General features: G+C 34.6%; 1 protein-coding gene across 1 annotated transcript; it reads left to right on the forward strand.

Annotated features, from left to right (window-relative positions):
* The first annotated feature begins 4,760 nt into the window (after positions 1 to 4,760).
* On the forward strand, positions 4,761 to 26,715 carry rspo4 (R-spondin 4). The gene is made up of 5 exons (XM_056459165.1): positions 4,761 to 4,888; positions 11,030 to 11,212; positions 14,754 to 14,891; positions 16,534 to 16,731; positions 25,996 to 26,715. The coding sequence occupies exons 1-5, from the start codon at positions 4,777 to 4,779 to the stop codon at positions 26,094 to 26,096; spliced, it is 732 nt and encodes a 243-aa protein (XP_056315140.1). The 5' UTR covers positions 4,761 to 4,776; the 3' UTR covers positions 26,097 to 26,715.
* The last annotated feature ends 452 nt before the right edge of the window (positions 26,716 to 27,167 follow it).

The raw sequence follows: 27,167 nt of genomic DNA on the forward strand, positions 1-27,167 counted from the left end.
TATATGGAGGCATATGCTGGCTGGTGGTTTTGTAATAAAAAATGTGGTTATAATGGAAGTCAATAGGGCAAAAACAGCCACCAAAAGTAAATCAGTCAGAATTAATCAAAAACAATGCATCAAAGGCAATGTTGTTTCACATGCCCAAGACTTTGATAAAAGGTAAAAAAAGTCCAGTCCACAATTACCTTTTATATTGAAAATCACCAAGTCAGTGACATAATTTATGAATTTGTCAATAAGAGTTAAAATCCTATAATTTTCTAAGCAATTTAGTTTTGATCAGGACTGAGGTCGATTAACAGATTTATGCAAAATAATTTGAAAAAAATATTAATCTGATGCATTTACAGCAGTTTAATTCAGTGGATGTTTTCACCCCGAACATAACTAAAGGGTAGTGAATTTGCCCAGAGTATATCGTTGAGTTTTTTAAAAATTAAACGCATTTTCTCAAAATATGTGTCAAAATAAGATTTGTCACTAAAATCATTCTGTTAGCTGAAACACAGAGAAAAATCAAAGACTCAAACTCACCCCAGAGTGGATGAAAACATCCCCAACAGTACATAAGGGTTAAAACTATGACTTTTCCCACCTATTAAATTCAGTTTGTCAAAATATTGCACCCTTTCCACACTTTTGCCCCATGATTTAGACAGCATAAATATTCAATTTAATTTATGTTTATTTATATAATGCTTTTTACAATGTATATTGTGTCAAAGCAGCTTCACATAGTTCTAGTCCAAATATCAGAGTTGAAGTTCAGTTTAACTCAGTTCAGTGCGGTTTAAATTTCACTACTGAAAGTTCAAACAATGAAGAGAAAATCCACCAAAGCACTGCTGCGAGCAAGCCAGTGGCCGGAAAAAAAATTCACCAATAAATAGGGATAACAACATATTCAGTAGTTCAATAATAATGCAGACTATGCTGTTGTTTATATCTGAGTATTAATATATGCCCTAATATATGTTTACACTACATTTATGCATCCGGCAGATGCTTTTATCCAAAGAGACATTGACTTGAAGGTACGCATTTGATCAGATCTTGCTTTTTATGGGCATCAAATCTATTGCTTCATGCTTTACCTATTACAACAACATTGCAAACCCCATAATAAAATGTAAAGTATGATTATGTGTAAAGACTACATTTTATTATCCGCTATGTATCTGCACGTCTGCATTTTTATCTTCCCATGAGATTGAATACCAAGTATCATCAAGCTTCTCAGTACATTCATAACAGCCTCAAAAGTAAACCAGCGAGAGACAGTCGAGCAAACGAGAACCAGCAGACATAGCTTTGAAAGCTGCAGACGTAACACGGATTGGAAAAGAGCACAGCATAGATGTGGAGTGTCATTGGCTCATGGCGTGCCTCTGAACGGTCAGTATCTTCCCCATCTGGAGCACATTTAGCTGGATGGCATGCCGATCCGCCCTCTGTGCACTTTTAGCCCTGTTATCAAACACAGAGACGATTCAAGAGTTCACAACCTCACTGGAGCTGTACACCTCAGCAGACTGGGTTTGAAATGTAGACATTGGTTGCAGCTAAATGATATTAATTTTGATAGTTTTTGATCAACGTGTATAGAGTATGTTTTCATGACATGTTGACCATATTGGAAGCACAGAGCATAAACAAAACTACTGAACCGACTGAAACTCATATTTCATATTTTGCTGATTATTGCGGCTGAAAATGACCAGGTATTCTCATGTTTCAGGCTGTACTAATCAGTTAGAAATGGCAAACTAATTGCTAAAAGTTATAATAAATCAAGCAGAAACACTAAAGACGATTCAAGAATTCACAACCTCTCTCATCTCAGCTGACTGGGTTTGAAATGTAGCCATTGGTTGCTGCTGAATGGCATTAATTTCGATACTGTGCGTCAACTTGTATAGAATGTTTTCAAGACGCATTATTAGTCGTATTGGAAGCACAGAACTTAAACCAAACCACTGAACTGAATGAAACCTGAAATATCAATTTAGCTGATTATTGCTGCTCTATACGAGCAGTTTTTGTCAAGTTTTGGGCTGGACTAATCAGTTGGAAGCACAAAACATAAACAAAACCACTGAACCAAATCACTATTATTGCGGTTGAAAATGACCAGTTATTGTCATTTTTTAGGCTGTACTAATCTGTTGGAATGGAAAAAAACATGTAGAGCACTATAGACTGCTAAAAGTTTAAATCAAGCAGATGACCCAGCAAACATTTTTTGTTTTTAAAAGATGTCTAATAGACATCTAAGAATAGCCCAAAACTAGACTAGTCATCAAATAGACAGAAATTAATAACTACACATATAAAGTCTGTCCATTCTGTCTATTTGACAACTAGTCTAGTTTTGGGCTATTCTTAGATGTCTATTAGATTTTCACTGACAGCCCAAGTTTAGCTTTGTTTTAGCCAAGATGTCTACATTTAGATGTCTATTAGACGTCTATTAAACACAAAAATGTTAACTGGGAGAGCAAAATGTGTTTGTGGTTGGCCAAATTGAAGCAGGATTTCCAGGGCAAGAATCTTGACAAGATTCATGTTCTTATCAATAAAACCAAATGAGTAATCTATTAGTGTAATATCTTTATTAATATTGCCCATATGTATCTTTTACAATCTACTGAATTCAAATAAGTCAAAGTATTGCATGCTTTCCTACTTACTAAGTTCACACTATTCCTCCATGGTATAGACAGCATGTAGGCAGAAAATAAAACGCATTGAGTTGTGCATTTATAATGCAGCCCATCCAAGTGTAATATCTGTAATAACTGTCTGTCCGGTTACTTGTTTACTGAGAGAATGTGCTGTCCAACAGGACACATATACCGTATAGCAAATAAAAAGGGGGTGTGATTTTTCTTCGTAACAGTGTCTCAGAACATCTATTACACCTTGCATAAGGAGAACTGACCAAATCTAGACGAATTTCAAACCCTCTGTTGTACACAGTTTAGTGTGTCTTGCTATTAGTAGAGATTCTGAAAGAGATACTACTACTACTACTACTACTACTACTACTACTTCTAATAATAATAATTCCTTACATTTATATAGCGCTTTTCTGGACACTCAAAGTGCTTTACACATTGGGGGTAATCTCCTCATCCACCACCAGTGTGCAGCATACACCTGGATGAGGCGACGGCAGCCATATTGCACCAGACTGCACACCAGCTGATTTGTGGAGAGGAGACAGAGTGATGAAGCCAATTATGATATGGGGATGGTTAGGAGGCCATGATGGACAGAGGCAAGTGGGCAACATTCAAAGGACATCCTGGGATTTTTAAAGACCACAGAGAGTCAGGATGTCAGTTACATCGGAAAGACATTGCTCACTGAGCAGTATAGAGTCCCCTTCACTATATTAGGGTGTTAGGACCCACACAGATTACAGGTTGAGTACCCCCTGCTAACACCACTTCCGGCAGCAACCTAGCTGGATGGTCTGCCATCCAGGTACTGACTAGGCGCAGTACCGGGATCAAGCCTCCATTACTGGCTCTTAAATTATGTTGTGTATTGTCAAATACACTATGACAGGGGTGCCCAAACTCAGTCTTGGAGAGCCGGTGTCCTGCATATTTTAGTTCCAACCCCAATTAAACACACCTCAACCAGCTAATCAAGGATTATAGATTTTAAACTTTAAGGCAGCCGTCTTAGAGAAAGTTAGAGCTAAACTATGCATAACTAACACCAGCCCTCCAGGACTGAGTTTGGGCACACCTGCTCTATGACAATAGCTATAGGAGTTTTTAAGAGGACCTATTATGCAAAAATCCCTTTTAAAAGTGTGGTAACAGTGTGTGAATATAACCAGCGTCTAATAGTAAAACAAATATTTTTTTTTTATAATCACACTTGATAAAAACAGTTTGCCGAAACCCTTTGATTGACATTCTCCTTTTGTATGTGTCATTACAGGGGGAAAGCCCTGTCCATTAGTGACAATCTCTCCCTCATTAGCATAGGACGTTAGTCTTGTTTTTGAATCTGCCACTATGCTGACACACAGGCAGTTGAAGCTCCGCCCACTTTTGAAAAGAGCACAATCTTATTTGAATTTAAAGAGACAGTCAGCAAATTGGCACAATTAGGATCAAAGCCTAAAAGTGGCAATTTCAAAGAGTTATAAAACATTATTTGTGGGCTATTTTGAGCTGAAACTTCACATACACACTCTATGGACATCAGAGACTTATTTTACATTTTGTAAAAAGGGACATAATAGGTGCCCTTTACCCATTAAGAAGGCATGCAGCAACTACTATGTCTATGTGTCTGTTTAAAATACGTTTGCAATTAAGTGTATTGTAATGCAGGTATGGATGCAATGTGGTTAAATGCAATGGAATAGGCCCATGAAAGACACTGAAAGTTTACAGTCCCAAGTTATTTTTTATATAGTTTTAATAATACCCTCAAAATTATACGATAAAATAAACACGCCCGACCTCAAAACGTTGCTGAACGATCCACAAATGCAATATGTATTCAACTGTGAATGGGAGAATAAATCAAACATAGTGGGATGAAATAGTTTGGCTAAGGATTATGGTTTGACAGAAGGGTCAAAAGTTGAGTTCTGCCTCAGATATGCTACATTAAAGCCGGTTCTACATGTAAAATGAGCTCCGCAGCTGGAGAGTGCACTGGGCAGCTGTTGGTGGATCAGGTGATGTGGGCAGGCTGAGCATCAGGCACAGAGAGACTGGATCTCCTTCACAGACAGTCAGTTTCATGCAGATGTTACAGAACCTGCTCCCTGTCCAGATGCATTGGCAACTTTTGGCTGTACTCTCCCTGTTTTGTCAGATGCTCATATTGACGTTAGCTGTAAGGAAAAGAAGAGGTGAGATGAGTTTTTATCTGATTTTCTTAATTAGATTTTTTTTATCTTGTTAAAAAAATTGTAAATCAAGAATCATTTTATAGACGAGCAAAAAAAAAATATTGTCTTGTTTTAGGAAATAGCATGCCAAAACTGAGTATTTTAGTTAGCACTATCGCCTCACAACAAGAAGGTCTCTGGTTCGAGTCCCGGCTGGGTCAGTTGGCATTTCTGTTTGGAGTTTGGATGTTCTACCATGTTGGTGTGGGTTTCCTCAGGGTGCTCCGGTTTCTCCCACAGTCCAACGACATGCCCTATAAGTGAATTGGATGAACTAAACTGGCCGTAGTGGATTTATGTGAATGAATGTGTATGGGTCTTTCCCAGTATTGGTGTATGGGTCTTTCCCAGTATTGGGTTGCAGCTGAAAGGGCATCCGCTGTGTAAAACATATGCTGGATAAGTTGGTGGTTCATTCCACTGTGGCGACCCCTGATGAATAAAAGGACTAAGCCGAAGGAAGATGAATGAATTAATTTTTTCTTCTTAAAACAAGTAAAATATTCTGTCAATAGGGTAAGTGAAATGATCTTGTTTTTCAGTTTGACGTAAAATTATATTGCTTACCCCATTGGTAGATTATTTAGCTTGTTTTAAGGAAAAACTCCCTAAATTTTGGCATTTTATTTCTTAAAACAATATTTTTTGCGTGTCCTGAAAATGCTTCTTGATTTAAGAATGTTTAGATATTTGGACTAGAAACAAGACAGAAAATCTAAGTAATAAAAGCGTTTTTTTAGGAGTGGTGAACTTTTGGAAGTATCTTGAAGAACTTTTTCTAGTGAAATTTATGTAACCTGAATTTCAATACGGGCACAAATACCAAAATATTTCATATAACATACAATATTACACACAAACATGTATCTCTGATTCTTAAATGCTATTAAATAAAATAAGTTTCAATAGCTGGATATCAAATGATTACTGAATTAGGCTTTAAACTACATTGTAAAAAATTCAGGGTTCCAGACAATCCATTCATGCTGTCCTAACACAAATGGATTAAGTTAAGTTAATTGGTTTTGACAAATTTAAGTGGACTGAACCTTAAACAATTAAGTTGTCCCCCCAAACATCTTAAGAATTTTGTTGTCTCAGCTCATTTTAAATAAGTAGTTTTAACAAGCAGCAAAATCATTTTTGGGGGGTGTGCATTAAACGTTAAACAGTAGTTTATTTGCAGTTTTGTATTATAATTAATGCACTGTAAAACGTGATTAGTTACGTAAAGCGAGGAAACCAATTGCCTTAAAATTAACAAGTTGACTTTACAAAAATAATGCAAGCAAACCCATTGTAACTTAGAACTGTTAAGTTAACTTCATTTTTATAATTATGCTAATTGTACTTAGATACCCTGCACAGCGTTGTGGGCACTTTTCAATCCTTAATTATTACAAAACGTGTTTAATTAGGAGAAGCTGGATCTGCAGGTTTGATCGAGTTGATAATGCTGCTCATTCATTCATTTATTTTCCTTTGTCTTAGTACTTTTTTCTATCAGGGGTCGCCACAATGGAAAAAACCGCCAACTTATCCAGTATTTGTTTTACACAGCGGATGCCCTTCCAGTCACAACCCAGCACTGGGAAACACCCATACAATCTCACATTCTCATACACTACGGCCAGTTTAGTTCATCCAGTTCTCCTACAGCGCATGTCTTTGGACTGTGGGGGAAACCGGAGCACCCGAAGGAAACCTACACAAGCACGAGGAGAGCATGCAGACTCCACACAGAAACGCCCACTGATGCAGCTTGGGCTTTAAACTAGCAATCTTCTTGCTGTGAGGTGACAGTGCTAACCACTGAGCTACCGCGCCGCCCTATAACATCAGTTCATTGCAGCCAATTATAGAAGATTTCTCTCATATTACTATGTTTTGTCATTAACTGATCTTTAACTCCTTTAACACTGTCTATTGTTTTTCAATGTAGAAAGACAAAACTAGACTAGGAAGATGTGCATAACTGTTATGTTTAAGCACAGGAATTCATGAGTAGTTAAGAATGAGTTAATGATAATGTGCCCCTCCAAGTAAAGTCGTGACATAAAGATACATTAATAGATTTTGAGTTTGTTTTAGTTAATTTTGGCTAAAACTAAAGTGTTAATTAATATGTTAAATAGCAAACATGAATTAACAAGTAATGAGGTAGTCGTTATTTACACATAAACTCATGTTGTAGCTTAAGCCATGATTAGCCCATGCCTAAACTCATCATTAGTTCTTAACGAAGTAACATTTAATTGACATATTAGTGCATCATTGTTCATGTACTACTATTGTAAAATGAGAGGGTTTAGGCTATAAATGTATTTAAAATTAATTAAAATGAATTTTGCTAAAAGTTATTTTTATTGTTACCAACAAAATATTCACTTAGGCAAGGCAAGGCAAGTTTACTTATATAGCACATTTCATACACAGTGGCAATTCAAAGTGATTTACATAAACAGGAATAAAAGAAACAAGTATAAGAAAAATAAAAACAAATAATAAAAATGGTTAAAAAATAAATAAATAAATAAGCATAAAAACAGATAAAATGTGTTATAAAAGAATTAAAAAGAAGAGAAAAACATAATAGTTCGATCTGTCGGACGTAGCACAGTGCTCATTCAGTAAAGACACAGCTAAACAGATGTGTTTTCAGTCTTGATTTGAATGTGCCTAATGTTGGAGCACATCTGATCATTTCTGGAAGCTGATTCCAGCAGCCAGGGGCGTAGTGGCTGAAAGCCGATTCACCCTGCTTTGACTGAACTCTTGGAATTTCTAGTTTATTTGATCCTAAAGATCTGAGTGATCTGTTAGGTTTGTATTCAGTGAGCATATCCGTAATGTATTGAGGTCCTAGGCCATTTAGTGATTTATAGACCAGTAATAATACTTTAAAATCTATTCTGAATGTAACTGGGAGCCAGTGTAAAGACCTGAGGACAGGTGTGATGTGCTCTGATTTCCTGGTTCTGGTCAGAATTCTGGCCGCAGCGTTCTGGATGAGCTGTAACTGTCTGACTGTCTTTTTGGGAAGGCCAGTGAGGAGGCCGTTACAGTAATCCACCCCGCTGCTGATAAAAGCATGAACAAGTTTCTCTAAGTCTTCACTGGAAACAAAGCATCTAATTCTTGCAATGTTTTTGAGATGATAGTATGCTCATTTACTAACTGCTTTGACATGACTATTGAAACTCAGATCTGACTCCAGAGTCACACCAAGATTCTTGACCTTATTTTTTGTTGTTTGACCCTCAGAGCCAAGGTACGCATTCACCTTGAGAACCTCATCTCATCTGTCACCTTGAGAACCTCATCACTTACACAAACTCACTTTTCCCAATTCAATACCCTTTTCATTCTTAACCATCAGAAAGCACTTTTCTCATCTTGAGCATGCTAGAAGAATCTGTCCTTCATTTCTTAACTTCTATTTCCTCCCATATTTTCTCAATTTTGTTTGACTGACATCCGTGCACGAAATAGAGAAGTCTATATAATGATGAGAAAGCGGAGGATGCATTTCGGTTTGGCTCTTGGTGTCTTTTTAGACAGTGGTGTCTCTCTTTATTTGCCAATGAAGGATATGAAGATACGAACCATCTGCCATTCCTTCACATCTCCCCCCTGCAAATGCTCTCCAGTGGCTCAATATGTGACACAACACACGCAGATCGATGTGTTCAGTCTCTGGCTTTGGCCATTTTTTTTGGATGTAAACATGCATGCAGTCTGTACATTAGGAACACATTTTGTACAAAGGAAAAGAGACACAGAGTGCAAACAGTTATTCAGCAGATGCTTTTGGACAACTGACTTGCTTTAACCTCCAAACCATGCAGTAGTCCAGGGTTCAGCTTCTTATAGGCACAACTTCTAACTACCGTAGGTCACAAAGTTGTTGTTGCACGCAAAACAAAACAACTAGAAACGAAAACAAACAAAAGGTGCAAACAAAACAAAACAAAACAAAACAAAACAAAACAAAACAAAACAAAACAAAACAAAACAGACCACCAGAAAGATGACAGGTGCAATAGTGTACCATAAACAAAACAAAACTACAAGAAATGGTGACAGGTGCAAATTAAACTAAACTAAACTAAACTAAACGACTACCAGAAAAGTGACAGGTACAATAGTGTGACATTAACAAAACAAACCTACCAGAAATAGTGACAGGTGCAAACTAAACTAAACTAAACTAAACTAAACTAAACTAAACTAAACTAAACTAAACTAAACTAAACTAAACTAAACTAAACTAAACTAAACTAAACTAAACGACTACCAGAAAAGTGACAGGTACAATAGTGTGACATAAACAAAACAAAACTACCAGAAATGGTGACAGGTGCAAATTAAACTAAACTAAACTAAATTAAACTAAACTAAACTAAACTAAACTAAACTAAACTAAACTAAAATAAAATAAAATAAAATAAAATAAAATAAAATAAAATAAAATAAAATAAAATAAAATAAACTATAAACTAAACAAAAGACTACCAAAAAGGTGACGGGTGCAATAGTGAAACAAAACAAAAAATAAAACTACCAGAAATGGTGACAGATGCAATCAAAACAAAACAAAACAAAACAAAACAAAACAAAACAAAACAAAACAAAACAAAACAAAACAAAACAAAACAAAACAAAACAAAACAAAACAAAAGACCACCAGAAAGGTGACAGGTGCAATAGTGTACCATAAACAAAACAAAACTACAAGAAATGGTGACAGGTGCAAATTAAACTAAACTAAACTAAACTAAACTAAACTAAACTAAACTAAACTAAACTAAACGACTACCAGAAAAGTGACAGGTACAATAGTGTGACATTAACAAAACAAAACTACCAGAAATGGTGACAGGTGCAAATTAAACTAAACTAAACTAAACTAAAATAAAATAAAATAAAATAAAATAAAACTAAACAAAAGACTACCAGAAAGGTGACAGGTGCAATAGTGAAACAAAACAAAACAAAACAAAACAAAACAAAACAAAACAAAACAAAACAAAACAAAACAAAACAAAACAAAACAAAACAAAACAAAACAATTAGAAATGGTGACAGGTGCAATGGTGTAATATTAACAAAAACAAAAAACAAATAACTACCAGAAAAGTGACAGGTACAATAGTGTGACAGGTGCAAACTAAACTAAACTTAACTTAACTTAACTTAACTTAACTTAACTTAACTTAACTTAACTTAACTTAACTTAACTTAACTTAACTTAACGACTACCAGAACGGTGACAAGTGCAAACAAAACTAAGCTAAACTAAACTAAACTAAACTTAACTAAACTAAACGACTACCAGAAAAGTGACAGGTACAATAGTGTGACATTAACAAAACAAAACAACCAGAAATAGTGACAGGTGCAAACTAAACTAAACTTAACTTAACTTAACTTAACTTAACTTAACTTAACTTAACTTAACTTAACTTAACTTAACTTAACTTAACTTAACGACTACCAGAAAGGTGACAGGTGCAATAGTGTAATATCAGTATTTTCTTGGCACACTTTGTGCCCCTTAGTAGTAATGTGAATCAACAACTGTACTTTGAACTAGTACAAAGACGTTTATATTAATCATAACTTTCAAGAAAAAGTGCAGACATGGCAAGTATTATTATTAGTCTACCTTGACAGAAACAGAAGACAGGTGCCAAAAAGAAGCTGAGCCCTTTTCAAACACCCAAGAGATGACATATATTCTTATGGCATTTCAAATATCATGTCAAAGCCCCAAATGTCAGCGCAGATGCTGTAATGTGACAGAGGATGTCACCTTTTATCCAAAGCCTCCAAATTATTGAATGCACTTCCTTTTACTATCTGGAATGCACCAACTTTGGATAACTTAAAGAACTGATTAAAACACATTTATTTAAGCGTGTTTTTAATTGATGATGTATTTTGTACTGTTTATTTTTGCGGTTAATTTTTTACTGTAGCGCTTTGGTTTTAAGAAAAGCGCATTACAACCAAAATACATTTTTATTATTATTGCTGCACATAAATCTAGCATGTTCTCTTGCAGTGTTTGCTGATAATGTTGTGTTGTTGTTGTGTCAGAGAGCTGGCGTCAGGACTGCAGGAGCTGTCTGCTGTGCTCCAGAGAGAATGGCTGTCTGCGCTGCTCAGAGCGGCTCTTCCTCTACCTGCGCAGAGACGGCATCCTTCACCATGGATCCTGTCTGCACTCCTGTCCCGCCGGACACTTTGGCCTCCGAGGAAAAGAGCTCAACCGATGCATGAGTGAGAACACCCTACACATAACATACACTGTAAAGAATGTCCGTAAATTACCAGCTTTCCATATTTTTTTATGTTTTTATTTTATATTTATTGATGCTTTTGAATGGCATTATGTGACCTTGATCTTTCTTCCAACAACTTTAATCTTGAAATGTTAAAAAAAAGTGACTTTTATGAACATTTTTAATAGTTTAACGTGATAAATTGTCTGGGTTGGTGTTGTATATTAAGCTACAAATACCTTGTAATAAACTGCCAGTACATTTTCTGTTATTTTACAGACTTTATATATTATTTGTTATGCATTTTATTCTTTTAAATTACTAAAATGTCACCAAACATCACTGTGTTAAACTGTAGTTGAATTTTCAACATCAAAAGTCGCCAGAGGGAGATAAACATCCCATTATGCAATTTACAATCATAAATAAACAGAAAACACTTATGTCAAAATTTGGAAACTGGTAATTAACCGATTATTTTTAACAGTGTATATACAGTTGAAGTCAGTTTATTTTTTCCCCCAATTTCTGTTTAACAGAGAGCAGACTTTCTAACACATTTTAAAATATAATAGTTTTAATAACTCATTTCTCTAATAACTGAATTATTTTATCCTTGCCATGATGACAGTAAATAATATTTGACTAGTTATTTTTCAAGACACTTCTATACAGCTTAAAGTGACATTTAAAGGCTTAACTGGGTTAATTAGGTTAACTAGGCAGGTTAGGTTAATTAGGCAAGTTATTGTAAAATGATGGTGTGTTCTGTAGACTTTCGAACAATAAATAGCTTAAAGAGGCTAAAAATATTGACCTCAAAATGGATTTAAAAAAAAACAAAACTGCTTTTATTCTAGCTAAAATAAAACAAATAAGACTTTCTCCAGAAGACAAAATATTATCAGACATACTGATAAAAATTTCCTTGCTCTGTTAAACATCATTCGGGAAATATTTAAAAAAGAAAAAAAAAATCAAAGGGGGCTAATAATTTTGACTTCAACTGTATAATACTATAATAAAATACGCAAACATCCAAACCTCTTAAGTTGAAAAAATACTTGATTATTATTTATTAACATTTTTAAAAAGCATGTATTTAAAAGTATTTATTGTTTAAATGTAAAATCTTTCTTTAATATTTTTGTATGATTATTTAATATAAAAACACTGCTGGGTTCCACACAATCGATTTGTATTTTCCAAAGTTAAGCAGGGCAGCACGGATGCGCAGTGGGTAGCTCTGTCGCCTCACAGCAAGAAGTTCGCAGGTTCGAGCCTTGACTGGGTCAGTTGGCATTTCTGTGTGGAGTTTGCATGTTCTCCCCATGTTGGCGTGTGTTTCCTCCATGTGGTCCGTTTTCCCCCAAAGTACAAAGACATGGGTGTTATTTCTTGAGTCAAATATTATATTGACAATAATAAAACCAATTTAAAAAATATGTATTGAATATTACATAATTTATTCATTCATTCATTCATTTTTTTTCGGCTTAGTCCCTTTATTAATCAAGGGTCGCCACAGCAGAATGAACCGCCAATTTATACAGCATATATTTTACACAGCGAATGCCCTTATAGCTGCAACCCATCACTGGGAAACATTCATACAATCTTGTATTCACACTCATACACTACGGCCAATTTAGCTTATTCAATTCACCTACAGTGCATGTCTTTGGACTGCGGGGGATACTGGAGCACCCAGAGGTAACCCACGCCAACACGGGGAGAACATGCAAACTCCACACAACGAACCAGCAACCTTCTTGCTGTGAGGCGATCTTGCTACCCACTGCGCCACCGCCACCTTTATTAACAATAATAAAACCAATAAAAAAAGATGTACTGGATATTGCATCACGTTTAAAAAGAATGTTTTTCTGTTTATTATTGTTATTATTAAAATCCTTTGGGATGAATTTAAATATGAGGATTTTTAATGGAGAATAAATTGGGTAAATACAACAGCAATAATAATGCTTTTAAAATATTTCCTTAACATAAAATCATGCATTATTTATTTATTTATTTATTATTCATTTATTTATTTATTATTCATTTGTTTATTTATTTATTTTTCTAGTTTTTTTGTTGCTTGAAAATGAATATTAACTTTAATTTTCTCATTTAAAAAATATGTCATGTTTTTTAAAATCCTTTTCAATTTGTTCAATTTTTGCCTATTTTTCTTAGCAGTACCTCTTAAGCTCTATCAGATTGCACGGAAAGCAACGGTGTACAGCCATTTTCAGATCTCTCCAGAGATGTTCAATAGGATTTAGGTCTGGGCTCTGGCTGGGCCACTCAAGGACATTCACTGAGTTGTTGTGAAGCTACTCCATTGATATTCTGTCGGTGTGCTTTGGGTCGTTGTCCTGCTGGAAGATGAACCGTCACCCCAGTCTGAGGTCAAGAGCACTCTGAAGCAGGTTTTCATTCAGGATGTCTCTGTACATTGCTGCATTCATCTTTTCCTCTAACCTGACTAGTCTTCCATGCTGCCATAACCATGCTTCACTGTAGGGATGGTAGTAGCCTGGCAATGAGCAGTGCCTGGTTTTCTCCAAACGCCTGGCATTCAATCCAAGGAGTTCAATTTTAGTCTTATCAGACCAGAGAATTCTGTTTCTTATGGTCTGAGAGTCCTTCAGATGCCTTTTGACAAATACCAGGCGGGGAGTGGTTTCCGTCTGGCCACTCTACCATACAGGCCTGATTGGTAGATTGCTGCACAGTTGGGTGTCCTTCTGTAAGTTTCTCCTCTCTCCACAGAAGAACGCTGGAGCTCAGGTAGAGTGACCATCGGGTTATTGATCACCTCCCTGTCTAAGGCCCTTCTCCCCCGATCACTCAGGTTAGATGGCCGACCAGCTCTAGGAAGGGTCCTGGTGGTTCCAAACATCTTCCACTTACGGATGATGAAGGCCACTGTGCTCATTGGAACTTTCACAGCAGCAAAAATGTTTTTGTAACCTTCCCCAGCCTTGTGCCCCGATACAATCCTGTCTCGTAGGTCTACAGACAATTCCTTTGTCTTCATGCTTGGTTTGTGCTTTGACATGCACTGTCAACCCTGGGACCTTATATAGACAGGTGTATGCCTTTTCAAACTATGTCCAATCAACTGAATTTACCACAGGTAAACACCAATTAAGCTGATGAAACATCTCAAGTATGATCAGTGGAAACAGAATGTACCTGAGCTCAATGTAGAGCTTCACGGCAAAGGCTGTGAATACTTCTGTACATGTGATTTTTAAGCTTTTTTATTTTTAATAAATTTGCGACAATTAAAAAAAAACTCTTTTTTTACATTGTCATGATGGGGTATTGTGTGTAGAATTTGGAGGAAATAAATGAATTTAATTGATTTTGGAATAAGGCTGTTACATAAAAAAAATGTGGAAAAAGTGAAGCGCTATGAATACTTTGCGGATGCATTGTATATTTAGAATATATTTAATTATTATTATTAGCTTTTTTGTCACTAAACTTGACCACACATCTAATACATGCCTCTAATCCTTTCCCAGAATGTAAAGCTCCAGAGTGCGAGAGGTGCTTTAACAAAGACTTCTGCACCAAGTGTAAGATCGGCTTTCTGCTGTTCAAGGGCAAATGCTTCAAGAGCTGTCCAGAGGGCACATTTGCTCAGTCCACAGACTGTGTGGGTAAGAGATTCACTCACAATCAGATGCTATTAAACTCACATTACTGTCCTGAAGGAGACCTATCAGTCATGCTTTATATGCAACAAGATAGGGGCTTAGAGACAATTTCTGCTTACATTTAGCAGGGTATTTATATGCCATTAACTGTTGTGCACAGATTTAGGACTGAGTTCATGTGATTGCTTGCTAACAAAGGAGGTTTCATAAAAAAAAAAAAAAAAAGTCATGTTTGTTTATATAAGCAAAAACAGTGTTGATACCGTAAGGTTTATTAGGAAGCAAACTCAATTCAACTACAGTATAATAAAGCAATTTCAGGACAAGTGAGTTCAGAATCCCTTTGTTAAATGAATAGTTCACCCAAAATAATATACTCACACACGAGTTTCTTTTGTTGAACACAAAGGAAGATATTTAGAAGAATGTTGTCTTCCACTGTAGTTGTTTTTTCTTGTACAAAATTCAACGGCCACTGGTTTACAACATTCTTCAAATTATCTTCTTTTGTATTCAACAGAAAGAGAAACTCATGAAAAAAAAAATATATATATATATACTCACACACACGAGTTTCTTCTGTTGAACACAAAGAAAGATATTTTGAAGAATGTTGTCTTCCAAAGTAGTTGTTTTTTTTACTATGAAATTTGATGGCCACAGCTTTACAACCTTCTTCAAAATATCTTCTTTTGTATTCAAAAGAAAGAGAACCTCATAAAAATGAAAACAAAAAATGTATTTACACACATGAGTTTCTTCTGTTGAACACAAAGGAAGATATTTTGAAGAATGTTGACTTAAACAGTAGTTGTGTTTCCTTCTATGGAATTCAAGGGCCACTGCTTTACAACATTCTTAAAAATATCATCTTTCGCATTAAACAGAAAGAACCTCATAAAAATTAAAACAAAAAATGTATTTACACACATGAGTTTTTTTCTGTTGAACACAAAAGAAAGATATTTTGAAGAATGTTGAAAAACAGCAGCCATTGACATCCACAGTCAATAAAACTCATAAAATGAAAAACAAAAAGTAATATACTCACACAGATGAGTTTCTTCTGTTTAACACAAAGGAAGATATTTTGAAGAATGTTGTCTTCCTCTGTAGTTGTTTTTCCTTGTACAAAATTCAACGGCCACTGGTTTACAACATTCTTCAAAATGTCTTATATCTTCTTTTGTATTCAACAGAAAGAGAAACTCATGAAATGAATATATATATATATAAATATATACTCACACACACGAGTTTCTTCTGTTGAACACAAAGAAAGATATCTTGAAGAATGTTAACTTCCACAGTAGTTGTTTTTTTTACTATGAAATTTGATGGCCACAGCTTTACAACCTTCTTCAAAATATCTTCTTTTGTATTCAAAAGAAAGAGAAACTTATAAAAATGAAAAACAAAAAATAATATACTCACACACATGAGTTTCTTCTGTTGAACACAAAGGAAGATATTTCGAAGAATGTTGACTTCAACAGTAGTTGTTTTTTTTTAACTATGAAATTTGATGGCCACCGCTTTACAACTTTCTTCAAAATATCTTCTTTTGTATTCAGCAGAAAGAGAAACTCATAAATGTTTGAAAAATGAAAACAGTGTATGTTTGTCTGCTCTGTTTGTCCTCCAGAAGGCTGTGTGTTCAGTGTTTTTGGTTTCTGGAGTGAATGGAGCTCATGTCAGCACAACGGCCTGAGCTGTGGAGTCAGATGGGGCTTTCAGAGCAGGACCAGAGAGCTGTCCAGAAACACGCCTGAGGAGAAGGAAACCCTATGTCCGCCTCAGACAGAGAGCAGAAAGTGCCAGATGAAGAGACGGTGTCGCAAAGGTAAAGAATACTCTTTCCAGTTGCAGAATTGAATACAGTAGCTTGTGACATGAACAAAATGTCACAATATAAAGCGCATTTCTGCCATCTTAACTCAAAGCAGGTCTCTCAAAATCCAAACATTTTAATTCTAAGTTGAAATGGTTTAGTTTTTGTGACTAAATTTAGAAATGTGTTCTGTTTCCATTTAAAGTCAGAATTAAATTAATCTTTTTACTTTTATACGTTTATAGTAGTTCTTGTAATAAATCATTTTCCTGTGCAAGTCATTGTTTTGTAAAAAGGTTAAGTTGCCCTCATAATCTTTTATCAAATACCATAACCTTCCCTCCCCCTTGAAATTTAAGGCGGGGCTATCAGTCCTTTGGGGTGGGGCTCAGGGGCGATTTTAGGATTTTCATAAAAAAAATAAATAAATAAAAAAAATATATATATAAATAAAATACATTAATAAGAAGTAATTTAATAGTAAGAAATTAATAAAAGTTCAAATGTTTAATATGGTAGGGTTATATCCTAAACTAGCAGTATTCCACTGTACTGCAAAAACAGAGATAGCCATTTCAGTTCCGAATGAGCCAAATAGGCTCAACACACCTGTTTACCGTAGTAAAAAAAACACTTTCTATATTCAAGTACATTTTTTGTTTCCATTTATTAAGTAAATAAAACTGCCACTTTTCTAATTAAATGGAAAATTTAAATATATATTTTTAAACCTTCAAGCTAATTCACATATTTCATGATCTGAATCACAATAATAAATACATGAAATTTTTTTTTAAAATACAAGACAACACATAGAGCTCTATTTTGACAATCTATACGCAAAGCGCAGGGCGCAAAAGCAATTAGGCCGTGTCGGAATCCACTTTTGCTAATTTAATTTAAACCAATCAGAGTCTCATCTCCCATTCCCTTTAAGAGTCAGTTATGTCCCGCCATTGCGCATTTGCTATTTACATGACAGATTTATTAGTTACATTACAGCGTGAGAATGAGAGATGAGCCTCCTCATTATTAACTTTCACTTTTGCTCTCATGGATAGATAAACCTTGTATGCACAGACATCCATTAGCCTATAAATAATTAATTTCATTTGTTAAGCTAATAAAAATTCAGCTTCTAAATTCAGTTCTAATTTCCAGCAAACGAATAAATGATCAATAATAACGAAGTGTGTTCAAAAACCTGAGTTATATCCAAATACACATGATGTGCCCCATATGGTCTAAAACAGGTGGACAAATCTAAGCTTGTTTTTAATAAAACAAATATAAATATGCATATAATAAATTATACCGCTAATAATAATAACATTATACAAAAGCAAATTGCCATGAATAAATTGAAAAAGCCCCCCAAGATGAAGAAGGCATAAAAGTTTGGTTTTTATATTTATGTAGGCTAGAAAATAATGTTTTGTAATATTTTAATCTATTATATTTATATCCTATAGGCTATATATGCTTATTATATCCTATACATATCCTTAATATTTTAATTATTTTTCATTTGTAAAGATATTTGCGTATTACTGTACACCCTATCTGTATTAGTCAATGTGTAAGCCAGGCACACAACTAACACGCTCTTCTTTTAGACCAGAACGCCTATGGGCGCACATATGAGCGCAAGTGCATTTGCTGTTTAAACAGCGTGGCGCAAAACGTCAAATCGACTCTTGCGCTAAGCTGACACTAGCAAACAACTTGCCTTGCGCCGCATTGCGCCGGATGTATGATAGGGCCCATGATGTTTCTATCTCTGTCAGTGACTCTGACAGTTAAAATGAGTACATTCACTAAGTGCTTCTGTCACTGTTTTTAATCTTTTCTGTGCAAGACTGTATGGTATAGTTAATGCCACATGCACTAACACAAAATGTGTTTTATATTGGTAGGTAATTTTAAAATTAAAACAGCAAAATGTTCGCTAATGGCTACTTTTTCAAGGTAACAGCTTTGATTATGAGGTGAGCACCGATGAAACAGTAGTTTGGAAACCTGATTGCTCCTCCATGACATTGGAGTACAAGTGATACAAGTGTATCTCTAGCAAAGAACTGCAAATAAGCAGATATTATAACAATCTATTGATAAACACACACCTTGTTCTATCACTCTGCACAGCTGTGGTTTGCTGATCAAATGAAAACAAAAGACGGGGAGGATCCAAATTCTTCCACTGTCTTCTTATCAAATTTAAAGGGGACTGAGAGGATAATTTAGTGTACAGTTTATGAGCTAATCGCAAAAGTTTTAAGGAGGCTGAGTAGAAATACAGCTACAGCCCCCCTAAAATAGGCCTAGCAATGGTAGGGCTATTAGTCCTTTTTGTTGCGGGGCTATAGGTCCTTTAAGACAGGGCTATCAGGGAGTGTCTTGTCTTGTTGTTGCTCTGCCTTCATCCATTTGTCAATCTATTTTCATTTCGTTATCAACATCCATCTTCCAACAATCCAATAGGTTCCCAAACGATAAAATCAAGCTCCTCCCTACTTTTTTTTCTCATTTCAGGACAATTTCAAGTGGATGTATGTCATAATGGAAAAAAGGAGAATCTTAACTTAATCTTAATATAGTTTTTTGTACATTTGGAGGCTTTGAGCTAAAGTGTTTGTGTCTTTTCCCATTATTGAAATAAAACCTGAAAAGAAGACTGCAGATCATTCAAGTAAATTTCAGTATAAATTGTAATTGACAGTTTCTTACTATGTAATTAGTATTACAATCATAGTTCAGAATGGCATAATAAAAACTAAGTTTTGAAAGCAAATGTAAGCATATTAAACAAATGGATGCAAAAAATAAGCAATACATAGGAATGTGCACATGATAATATGTTTGATGTTAAATTTCTTTTTTTACTCATTTGCTCTGACAGCTATTTTAAATTATAATGATGTTTAGTATTTTCTATAAAATAAATGTAGCAAGGATGAGCATTTTAGAGGCTATTAAAACATTTTAAAAATCAAATAATCGCAACTTAAATCTTTTGAACATTAGTGTATTTGTAAAACAATATAAGCATGCAGTTGAAGTCGCAATTATTAGCCCACCCTGTACAGTATATATTTTTTACCCAATTTTTGTTTAATGGAAAGCATTTTTTTTCAACACATTTCTAAGCATAAAAGATTTAATAACTCATTTCTAATAACTGATTTATTTTATTTTTGCCATGATGACAGTAAATAATATTTGACTAGATATTTTTCAAGACACTTTCATACAGCTTAAAGTGACATTTAAAGGCTTAACTAGGTTAATTAGGTTAACTAGGCATGTTATTGTATAACAATGTTTTTTTTCTGTAAATTATCAAAAATATATATCTTAAAGGGGCTAATAATATTGACCTTAAATGTCTTTTCAAAAATTAAAAACTGCTTTTATTCTAGCTGAAATAAAACAAATAAGACTTTCTCCAGAAGAAAAAATATTATAAGACATACTGTGAAAAATCCCTTGCTCTGTTAAACATAATTTGGAAAACATTTGAAAAAGAAAGACAAAATCACATGAGGGCTAATAATTTTGACTTCAACTGTATATTAGCAAATATTAGAGTCCTCTCAAATACAATTACAAGTATTTGTCCTCCACCACAGATGTTCTCCTTCAGCACCATTGTGGTTAGTCTCTGAAGCTGACACCTCAAAGCCTTCCCCATGGTGTGACCAATGAGAACCCCCTGAATTAATTTAGTCCTAGGATGTCCTCTAGATTAACACAAGATCGTTCCCTTGCTTCTCGAGTTTCCCTTCTTCAAATGTAACCCCCGAAAACTAATGAAAGTCAGACGGTGCATCTCAGAGCGGAAGATCTGCCAGTGTTCTCTGTTATGACCCAAACTCACCTGCCCAAATCATAACACACAAAACCCTCTGATCTTAACATGGATTTATGTTGCTTTTGGGATTAAAGGGTGAAGCAGTGGGCATAAACCAGATGATTCAGAGCTGTAAATATTGACTTTTAGTGCTGTGTATGTTCATAACCGGAGAAAATGAAAACGTTAGGAAGCTTTAATCACAGCGGGTAAAAAAGCATGAGACATTATGAATGAAAAAAGAAAAACAAGGGGAAAAAACATGGAGAAAGTGATGTTCTTGGTGTTTTCCAAACATCAGACGCCATTCTTAATGACTTTTTACTCCAGTTTAATGATGAGTCTTATTATGTTCACTTTAAAAACGCAAACATCATGATTTGGTTGAAGTTAATGTTGATTAAATGATTAATAATGCCTACACTGTTTGCTCCGCTTTTGCCTATAATATTTTTTCATGTCTTTTCTGAGGACGACAGTACATACCACCCTGAAGCTCCTCTGTTGTTGATTTTGAGTCTTAAAGTCGAAGCAGACATGAACATTTGTGGAACTGTAAGGAACTCAGTGCCACAATTCTCAGGTTATGAGCTGTGTTTTTATTAAAAAATGATCAATAAATGCATCCTATAGCTTTCAGAATGTAGAATTAAAGTACAATATGTCAAGATTTTCTTCATGAAAAAATCCAAAAATCACTAAAACAGTGTTTTTACTTACATAATCCCAAATGTTTCGAAGAATGTTCAAACACAGATAAATAAGCTATTTAAACTAGTCATGTGGACCGTGTACTCCTTTACCTACATGCTAATGACGTTACACACTTTTGATTTCTGTTTTTGTTTTGTAGAATACACAGAAAGAAGCTTTATAATTTGTTGTGTGTTTTATTAGACTACACCAAAGACTATAGACAAAGTCCCTTTAAGGCAATTCATTTCACTTGGCAGCCATCTTTGAAACGCCTCTCGGGCAGTATGCTCAGGCATTCTGTTTGATTAGGAAAACATCATATTCTCCAAAACTACTTGCCAAGATTATGATTACATTACATATTACGAATCACCAATGACATTAAACAACAACTGTGTCTTTAGATTCATTTCTAAATGTTCGTATCACACAAAAACATTTTTGCAGCATAAAAGTATTTTTTATTATAGTCGATATTTTTTATTTAAAATATATCTCTGAAACTATGTACAGTTCTTTTTTTAATTAACAGAGCAAGGAAATTTTCACAGTATGTCTGATAAAAAATTTTCTTCTGGAGAAAGTCTTATTTGTTTTATTTTGGCTAGAATAAAAGCAGTTTTTAATTTTTTAAAAATCATTTTAAGGTCAATATTATTAGCCCCTTTAAGCTATATTTGTTTTCAATAGTCTACAGAACAAACCATCATTATACAACAAATTGCCTAATTACCCTAACCTGCCTAGTTAACCTAATTAAGCCTTTATATGTCACTTTAAGCTGTATAGAAGTGTCTTGAAAAATATCTAGTTAAATATTATTTACTGTCATCATGACAAAGGTAAAATAAATCAGTTATTAAAGATGAGTTATTCAAACTATTATGTGTAGAAATGTGTTGAAAAAACTTTTCTCTGTTAAACAGAAATTGGGGAAAAATAAACAGGGGGGCTAATAATTCTGACTTCAACTGTAAGTGAAATCTTATATTGTTGTGATATTAGATTTAATCTTGTAGGCTAAAACATGGAAGTAAAAAACACACAGTAACTGCTAGCCAGTTTTGAGGAAAACACGACACAGCAGGGTTAGTTGTAACAGGGTGTTACTATTAAGCCACACACTGTTGGACACCAATTAAAGTAACAAAATATTTTTTGAATTTTGAGTGTAGTGTTGAGAACTTTTTGAATGAAAAACGTTTTTAATAGAAAATTAATTTTTGTATTGCTAATAATGCAAATAAGTCCAAATGTGCTTATCCAACAGATAAATAAATAAATAAATAAATAAATAAATAAACATGCTGTGCTATGTAGAATAAAAAAATAAGTTGAGCAATCTACTGTGGAAATATACTGTTTAAAGTAAACTGAATTTAAATTGTGTGAAACTAAATTGTGTGAAATTGTGTAAAATCTGCCTTTGTAAGCATGTGTTACTACTAACCCTCTGTCTGTTACTACTTGCTCCGCAGGTGGTGTAAATAGTAACATTTTTTACTCCTGGCACTTTTGTCAATACTGCACAGAAACTATAGGACCGGCAATCAAACTTTCAGTGCTCATTTGTAGGAGAGATTGTGTGTTGTTGGCAAAAAAAAAATGGTTTGTCTTACCCTAATACTTGATTTCTATTTGGCCAAAACCAAAAAGTGTTACTTTGTGCCCCGCTCTACCCGATGTTTTATTGTATAGAACTTGGTACAAAGCATATTTGCCTTGTTGAGGGAAGACTTCTCTTTTTGAAGATAGCTTTAATCAAATCTATATTTATTGATTTATTTTTAGCTATGTTTTGAACTAAAAATATATTATTCGATTAATGAAACAAGTAATATTACATTGAAATATAAGATAGATTATTAATTGGATAGAGTACTGCTTGAATTTTTTTTACATTGCAAAATTATTCGCCCTCCTGTGAATTTTTTTTTTTTCAAATATTTCCGAAATTATGTTTAACAGAGCAAGAAAGTTTTCACAGTATTCCTATAATATTTTTTCTTCTGGAGAAAGCTTTATTTGTTTTATTTCGGCTAGAATAAAAGCAGTTTTTAATTTTTGTAAAACAATTTTAAGGTCAATATTCTTAGGCCCCCAATATTTTGTTTCAATTGTCTACAGACAAACCACTGTTATATTGCCTTAAATACTCTATCTTGCCTAGTTAACCTAATCCTTTAAATGTCACTTTAAGCTAGTATCTTGAAAAATATCCAATCAAATATTATGTGCTGTCATCATGGCAAAGATAAAAGAAATCAGCTATTAGAAATGAGCTATTAAAACTATTATGTGTAGAAATGTGTTGAAAAAAATCTTTTGCGATAAACAGAAATTGGAGAAAAAAATAAACATGGGGGGGGGGGTAATAATTCTGACTTTAACTGTATTTAGTTTGACCTGCTCCTTCACATGATCACAAGCAGAAGAATAGGACTGTGGCATAACAAAAGCTCTTCTGCTTTTGTGCCGCATCACACTCGTCTCTTATCTGCAACTGCTTTAGCGTCTCATTTCACTTCGACAGCTTTTAGTCTTATTCTCCTTCATTTTTACTATGATAATAAGTGTTAAATACTTTAGCTCATCCATCAAAATTATTTCTGCAGAGTCCCGTAGGATGTAATGAAGACCACAACTCCCATGATTCCACATCAGTCACTGCGTCATTAAACTACACCTTTGTTTGTTGTATATATGCACCCTCTAGTGGCAAAAATTGCACATTGCCTTAAAAGCTAAGGTAATAAAAGTCAGCATTTCCATTTTGTTTGGCAAAAAGTGCAATAATAATAACAGGTATTTTATGCTGAAATTTATCACATTGTAAAGTTAAAAAGTTTTTCATATTTATTTTATTTTAGTTAGTTTTACTGCAGGAGAGTTTCTTTCTTCTAATAAACACAAAAGAAGATATTTAGAAGAATGCGGGTACATAGTAAAAAAAAATACTTTGAGAGTCAATGGATGCCAACTACCAGTGTTTTTGTAAATATCTTCTCTTGTGTTCAACAGAAGAAAGAAACCCATATATGTTTTGGACAAGGGGAAGCATAAATGATAAGAGAATTTTCGTTTTTGGGTGAACAATCCCTTTAAACAGAGAAAAAAAAGAAACAGGAAAAAAGGATATTACCTAATAAAATAGGCAAAAGCAACAGCTTTCAACTAAAACCATAGAACTACATACAACTGCATTTTTGGAGCGTAGAAAACACAACAGTTTACAAAGAAGGAACAGAAACCAGACTTCACAGTCATGGTTGAGGACAAAGGGCAAATATCAAGACACAAAAACATCATGACATTGTAAAAATGCTGTGTTGTCGTTACTCAATGTTGAGTCAAATATGGACAATCCCAACATTGGGTCAATTCAATTAAATTTAAATTACACTTATTAACCCAACAGTTGGCTTTTTCCATATTGAACCAACCCAGCATTTTATTTGAGTGTATAATGTAATTTCTACAGGACAAGTGTTGATGTAATAAAAGCTTAAGTATTGATGGGACAAACATATTGTGCTAAGTGATCAAACTCAGTTATTAAATCATAAGTCGAAGGCACTTTAAAAGCAAGTGAAAAAGCCTTTATTGAAATGACTATTGTTTTAAAAACCAGCACTATTTTCGGCAAAACTTGCCTTCATTAGGGTGACCACAACAATACCAATAATACAACCATTCAATACAACAAATCACAAACAGTAGTCCTGTCAATGAAGGCTTTTTAACTTTTTCTCTTACTTTTCAATCACCTTGGACTTATAATTTCTTGTGTATCTTTATGGATCCCTTATCTGAAGAGCACCGACACATTAAATACCCCTGCACTTTAAAAAGCGATTAGTTACTTTACTTTAAAAAAGTTAAATCATTTACTTAAAGGGCACCTATTTTACCCCGTTTTCAAGATTTAAGATAAGTCGTTTGTGTCTCCAGAATGTGTCTGTAAAGTTTCAGCTTAAATTACCTATCAGATTATTTATTATACCTTTCAGAACATGCAGATTTTCAACTCTGTGCACACTGTAGCTGTTTTTGTTGCCTGTGCCTTTAATGCAAATGAGCTAGTTCTGGAAAGCAGTGCTTTGTCATAGGTGCCCTTTAATTTAAATTGCTTTTAATTTGTTTACTTAATAATTATGAGGCAACAAGATTGCTCTCTTTTTTAAGTCAATTCAATATTATTATTTTGATAATATCGTTCGAGAGCCAACTAATTGCTTTTTACAGTGTGAAGCACTTTATTGTTTGATTCTGGATCAGTTATTAATGCTTTACATTAGTAATTCATTCATTCATTTTCTTTTTGGCTCAGTCTCTTTATTGATCCGGGGTCGCCACAGTGGAATGAACCGCCAACTTATCCAGCACATGTTTTACGCAGCGGATGCCCTTCCAGCCACAACCAACCTCTGGGAAACATCTATACACACAAACAATTTAGCCTTCACAATTCACCTGGACCGCATGTCTTTGGACAGTGGGGGAAACCGGAGCACCCGGAGGAAACCCACACTAACGCAGGGAGAACATGCAAACTCCACACAGAAACGCCAACTGACCCAGCCGAGGCTCGAACCAGCGACCTTCTTGCTGTGAGGCGACAGCACTACCTACTGCGCCACTGTGTTGCCCTACATTAGTAATATAAAACATAACTGTTTTCACTGTCTACATAACCTGCTGTCTTGTATGTTTTTTTTTATTTCTGTCAGGTAAAAGAAAAAATGAAAAGAAACAGGAGAGAAGAAATGCACAGAAAAAGCTGAAGCTCTTCGGGAACCGAACCATAACAAATCCTCCTTGGGGAATGTAAATTTCAGCATTTTTATTCCTCAATAATATATGTAAACATTTTTAAAACATATTTTTGTATTGATATTTTAATTGTAATTTAGCTTTTTTTATAATCAGGATCTGTCATGAAGCAAGTGATTGCACATCTTTTATTAATGCAGGTGTATAAAGTATTGTATCAAGTTCTGTTTACATGACTGTGGCACATCATAACCTGTATTTGCTCTATGTTTTTTTTTTATTGTATTGACAAATTGGGAGCATTTTACCCAACTCTGCAGCAAATCTTTCACCCTCCTTGGTACAGTGTGGTTTAACAAAGACAAGATCCATGTTGGATTTTGTCACTGTACATTTCCATCTGATGAATAACAGACGGGCAGCTTCATGTGGTTTGGTTTGTATCTCTGCTGCTTTCTGTACTCTACATGCCTCAAGCTTTTCTGTTTTCCAACAACATACTACCCTTGTTTTTGCACTTCTTCACTGCAATCGTATTGAAGCAAAAACAAGAACAATGTAATAATCTTGACCTTCCACTCCACTTATTCAGTCTCATCTTCATTCAGTTATCTGAATCTGAAAAAAAATATTACATTACATTTTAATGTCATGTAAAGTGGTTGCAAACTATTTATATCGGCTGAATTTAAACAAACACATTAATTAAACATTCATTTTCTTTTCAGCTTAGTCCCTTTATTAGTCTGGGATCGCCACAGCGGAATGAACCGCCAACTTATCCAACATATGTTTTTGAGGATACCCTTCCAGCTGCAACCCATCACTGGGAAACACCCATACATGTTCATTCACAGAAATGCACTATGGACAATTTAGCTTGCCCAGTTTAGACTGGTAGGGGAAACCGGAGCACCCGGAGGAAACCCACACAAACATGGGGAGAACATTACTAAATTAAATTTTTTTGTTTACAATCATTTCCAATCATCATCCAATCATTTTTTTCAGTGCACATAATTGGCTGTTGAGATATCATGTGACAAAATGAGTGGCCCAAATTCATTCATTTTCCTTTGGTTTAGTCCCTTATTTATCAGGGGTCGCCACAGTGGAATGAACCACCAAC

This window comes from Danio aesculapii, chromosome 6 (genome assembly GCF_903798145.1).
Source record: "Danio aesculapii chromosome 6, fDanAes4.1, whole genome shotgun sequence".
NCBI classification, from domain to species: Eukaryota; Metazoa; Chordata; class Actinopteri; order Cypriniformes; family Danionidae; genus Danio; species Danio aesculapii.

What these genes read in the sequence shown, in the direction of transcription:
- rspo4 (XM_056459165.1), top strand. Translation starts at nt 4,777, where the DNA reads ATGCAGATGTTACAGAACCTGCTCCCTGTCCAGATGCATTGGCAACTT. An exon ending in AGCTGTAAGGAAAAGAAGAG is followed by an intron (nt 4,889 to 11,029) that starts GTGAGATGAGTT and finishes TTGTTGTGTCAG; the next exon opens with AGAGCTGGCGTCAGGACTGC. An exon ending in GAAGAGACGGTGTCGCAAAG is followed by an intron (nt 16,732 to 25,995) that starts GTAAAGAATACT and finishes TATTTCTGTCAG; the next exon opens with GTAAAAGAAAAAATGAAAAG.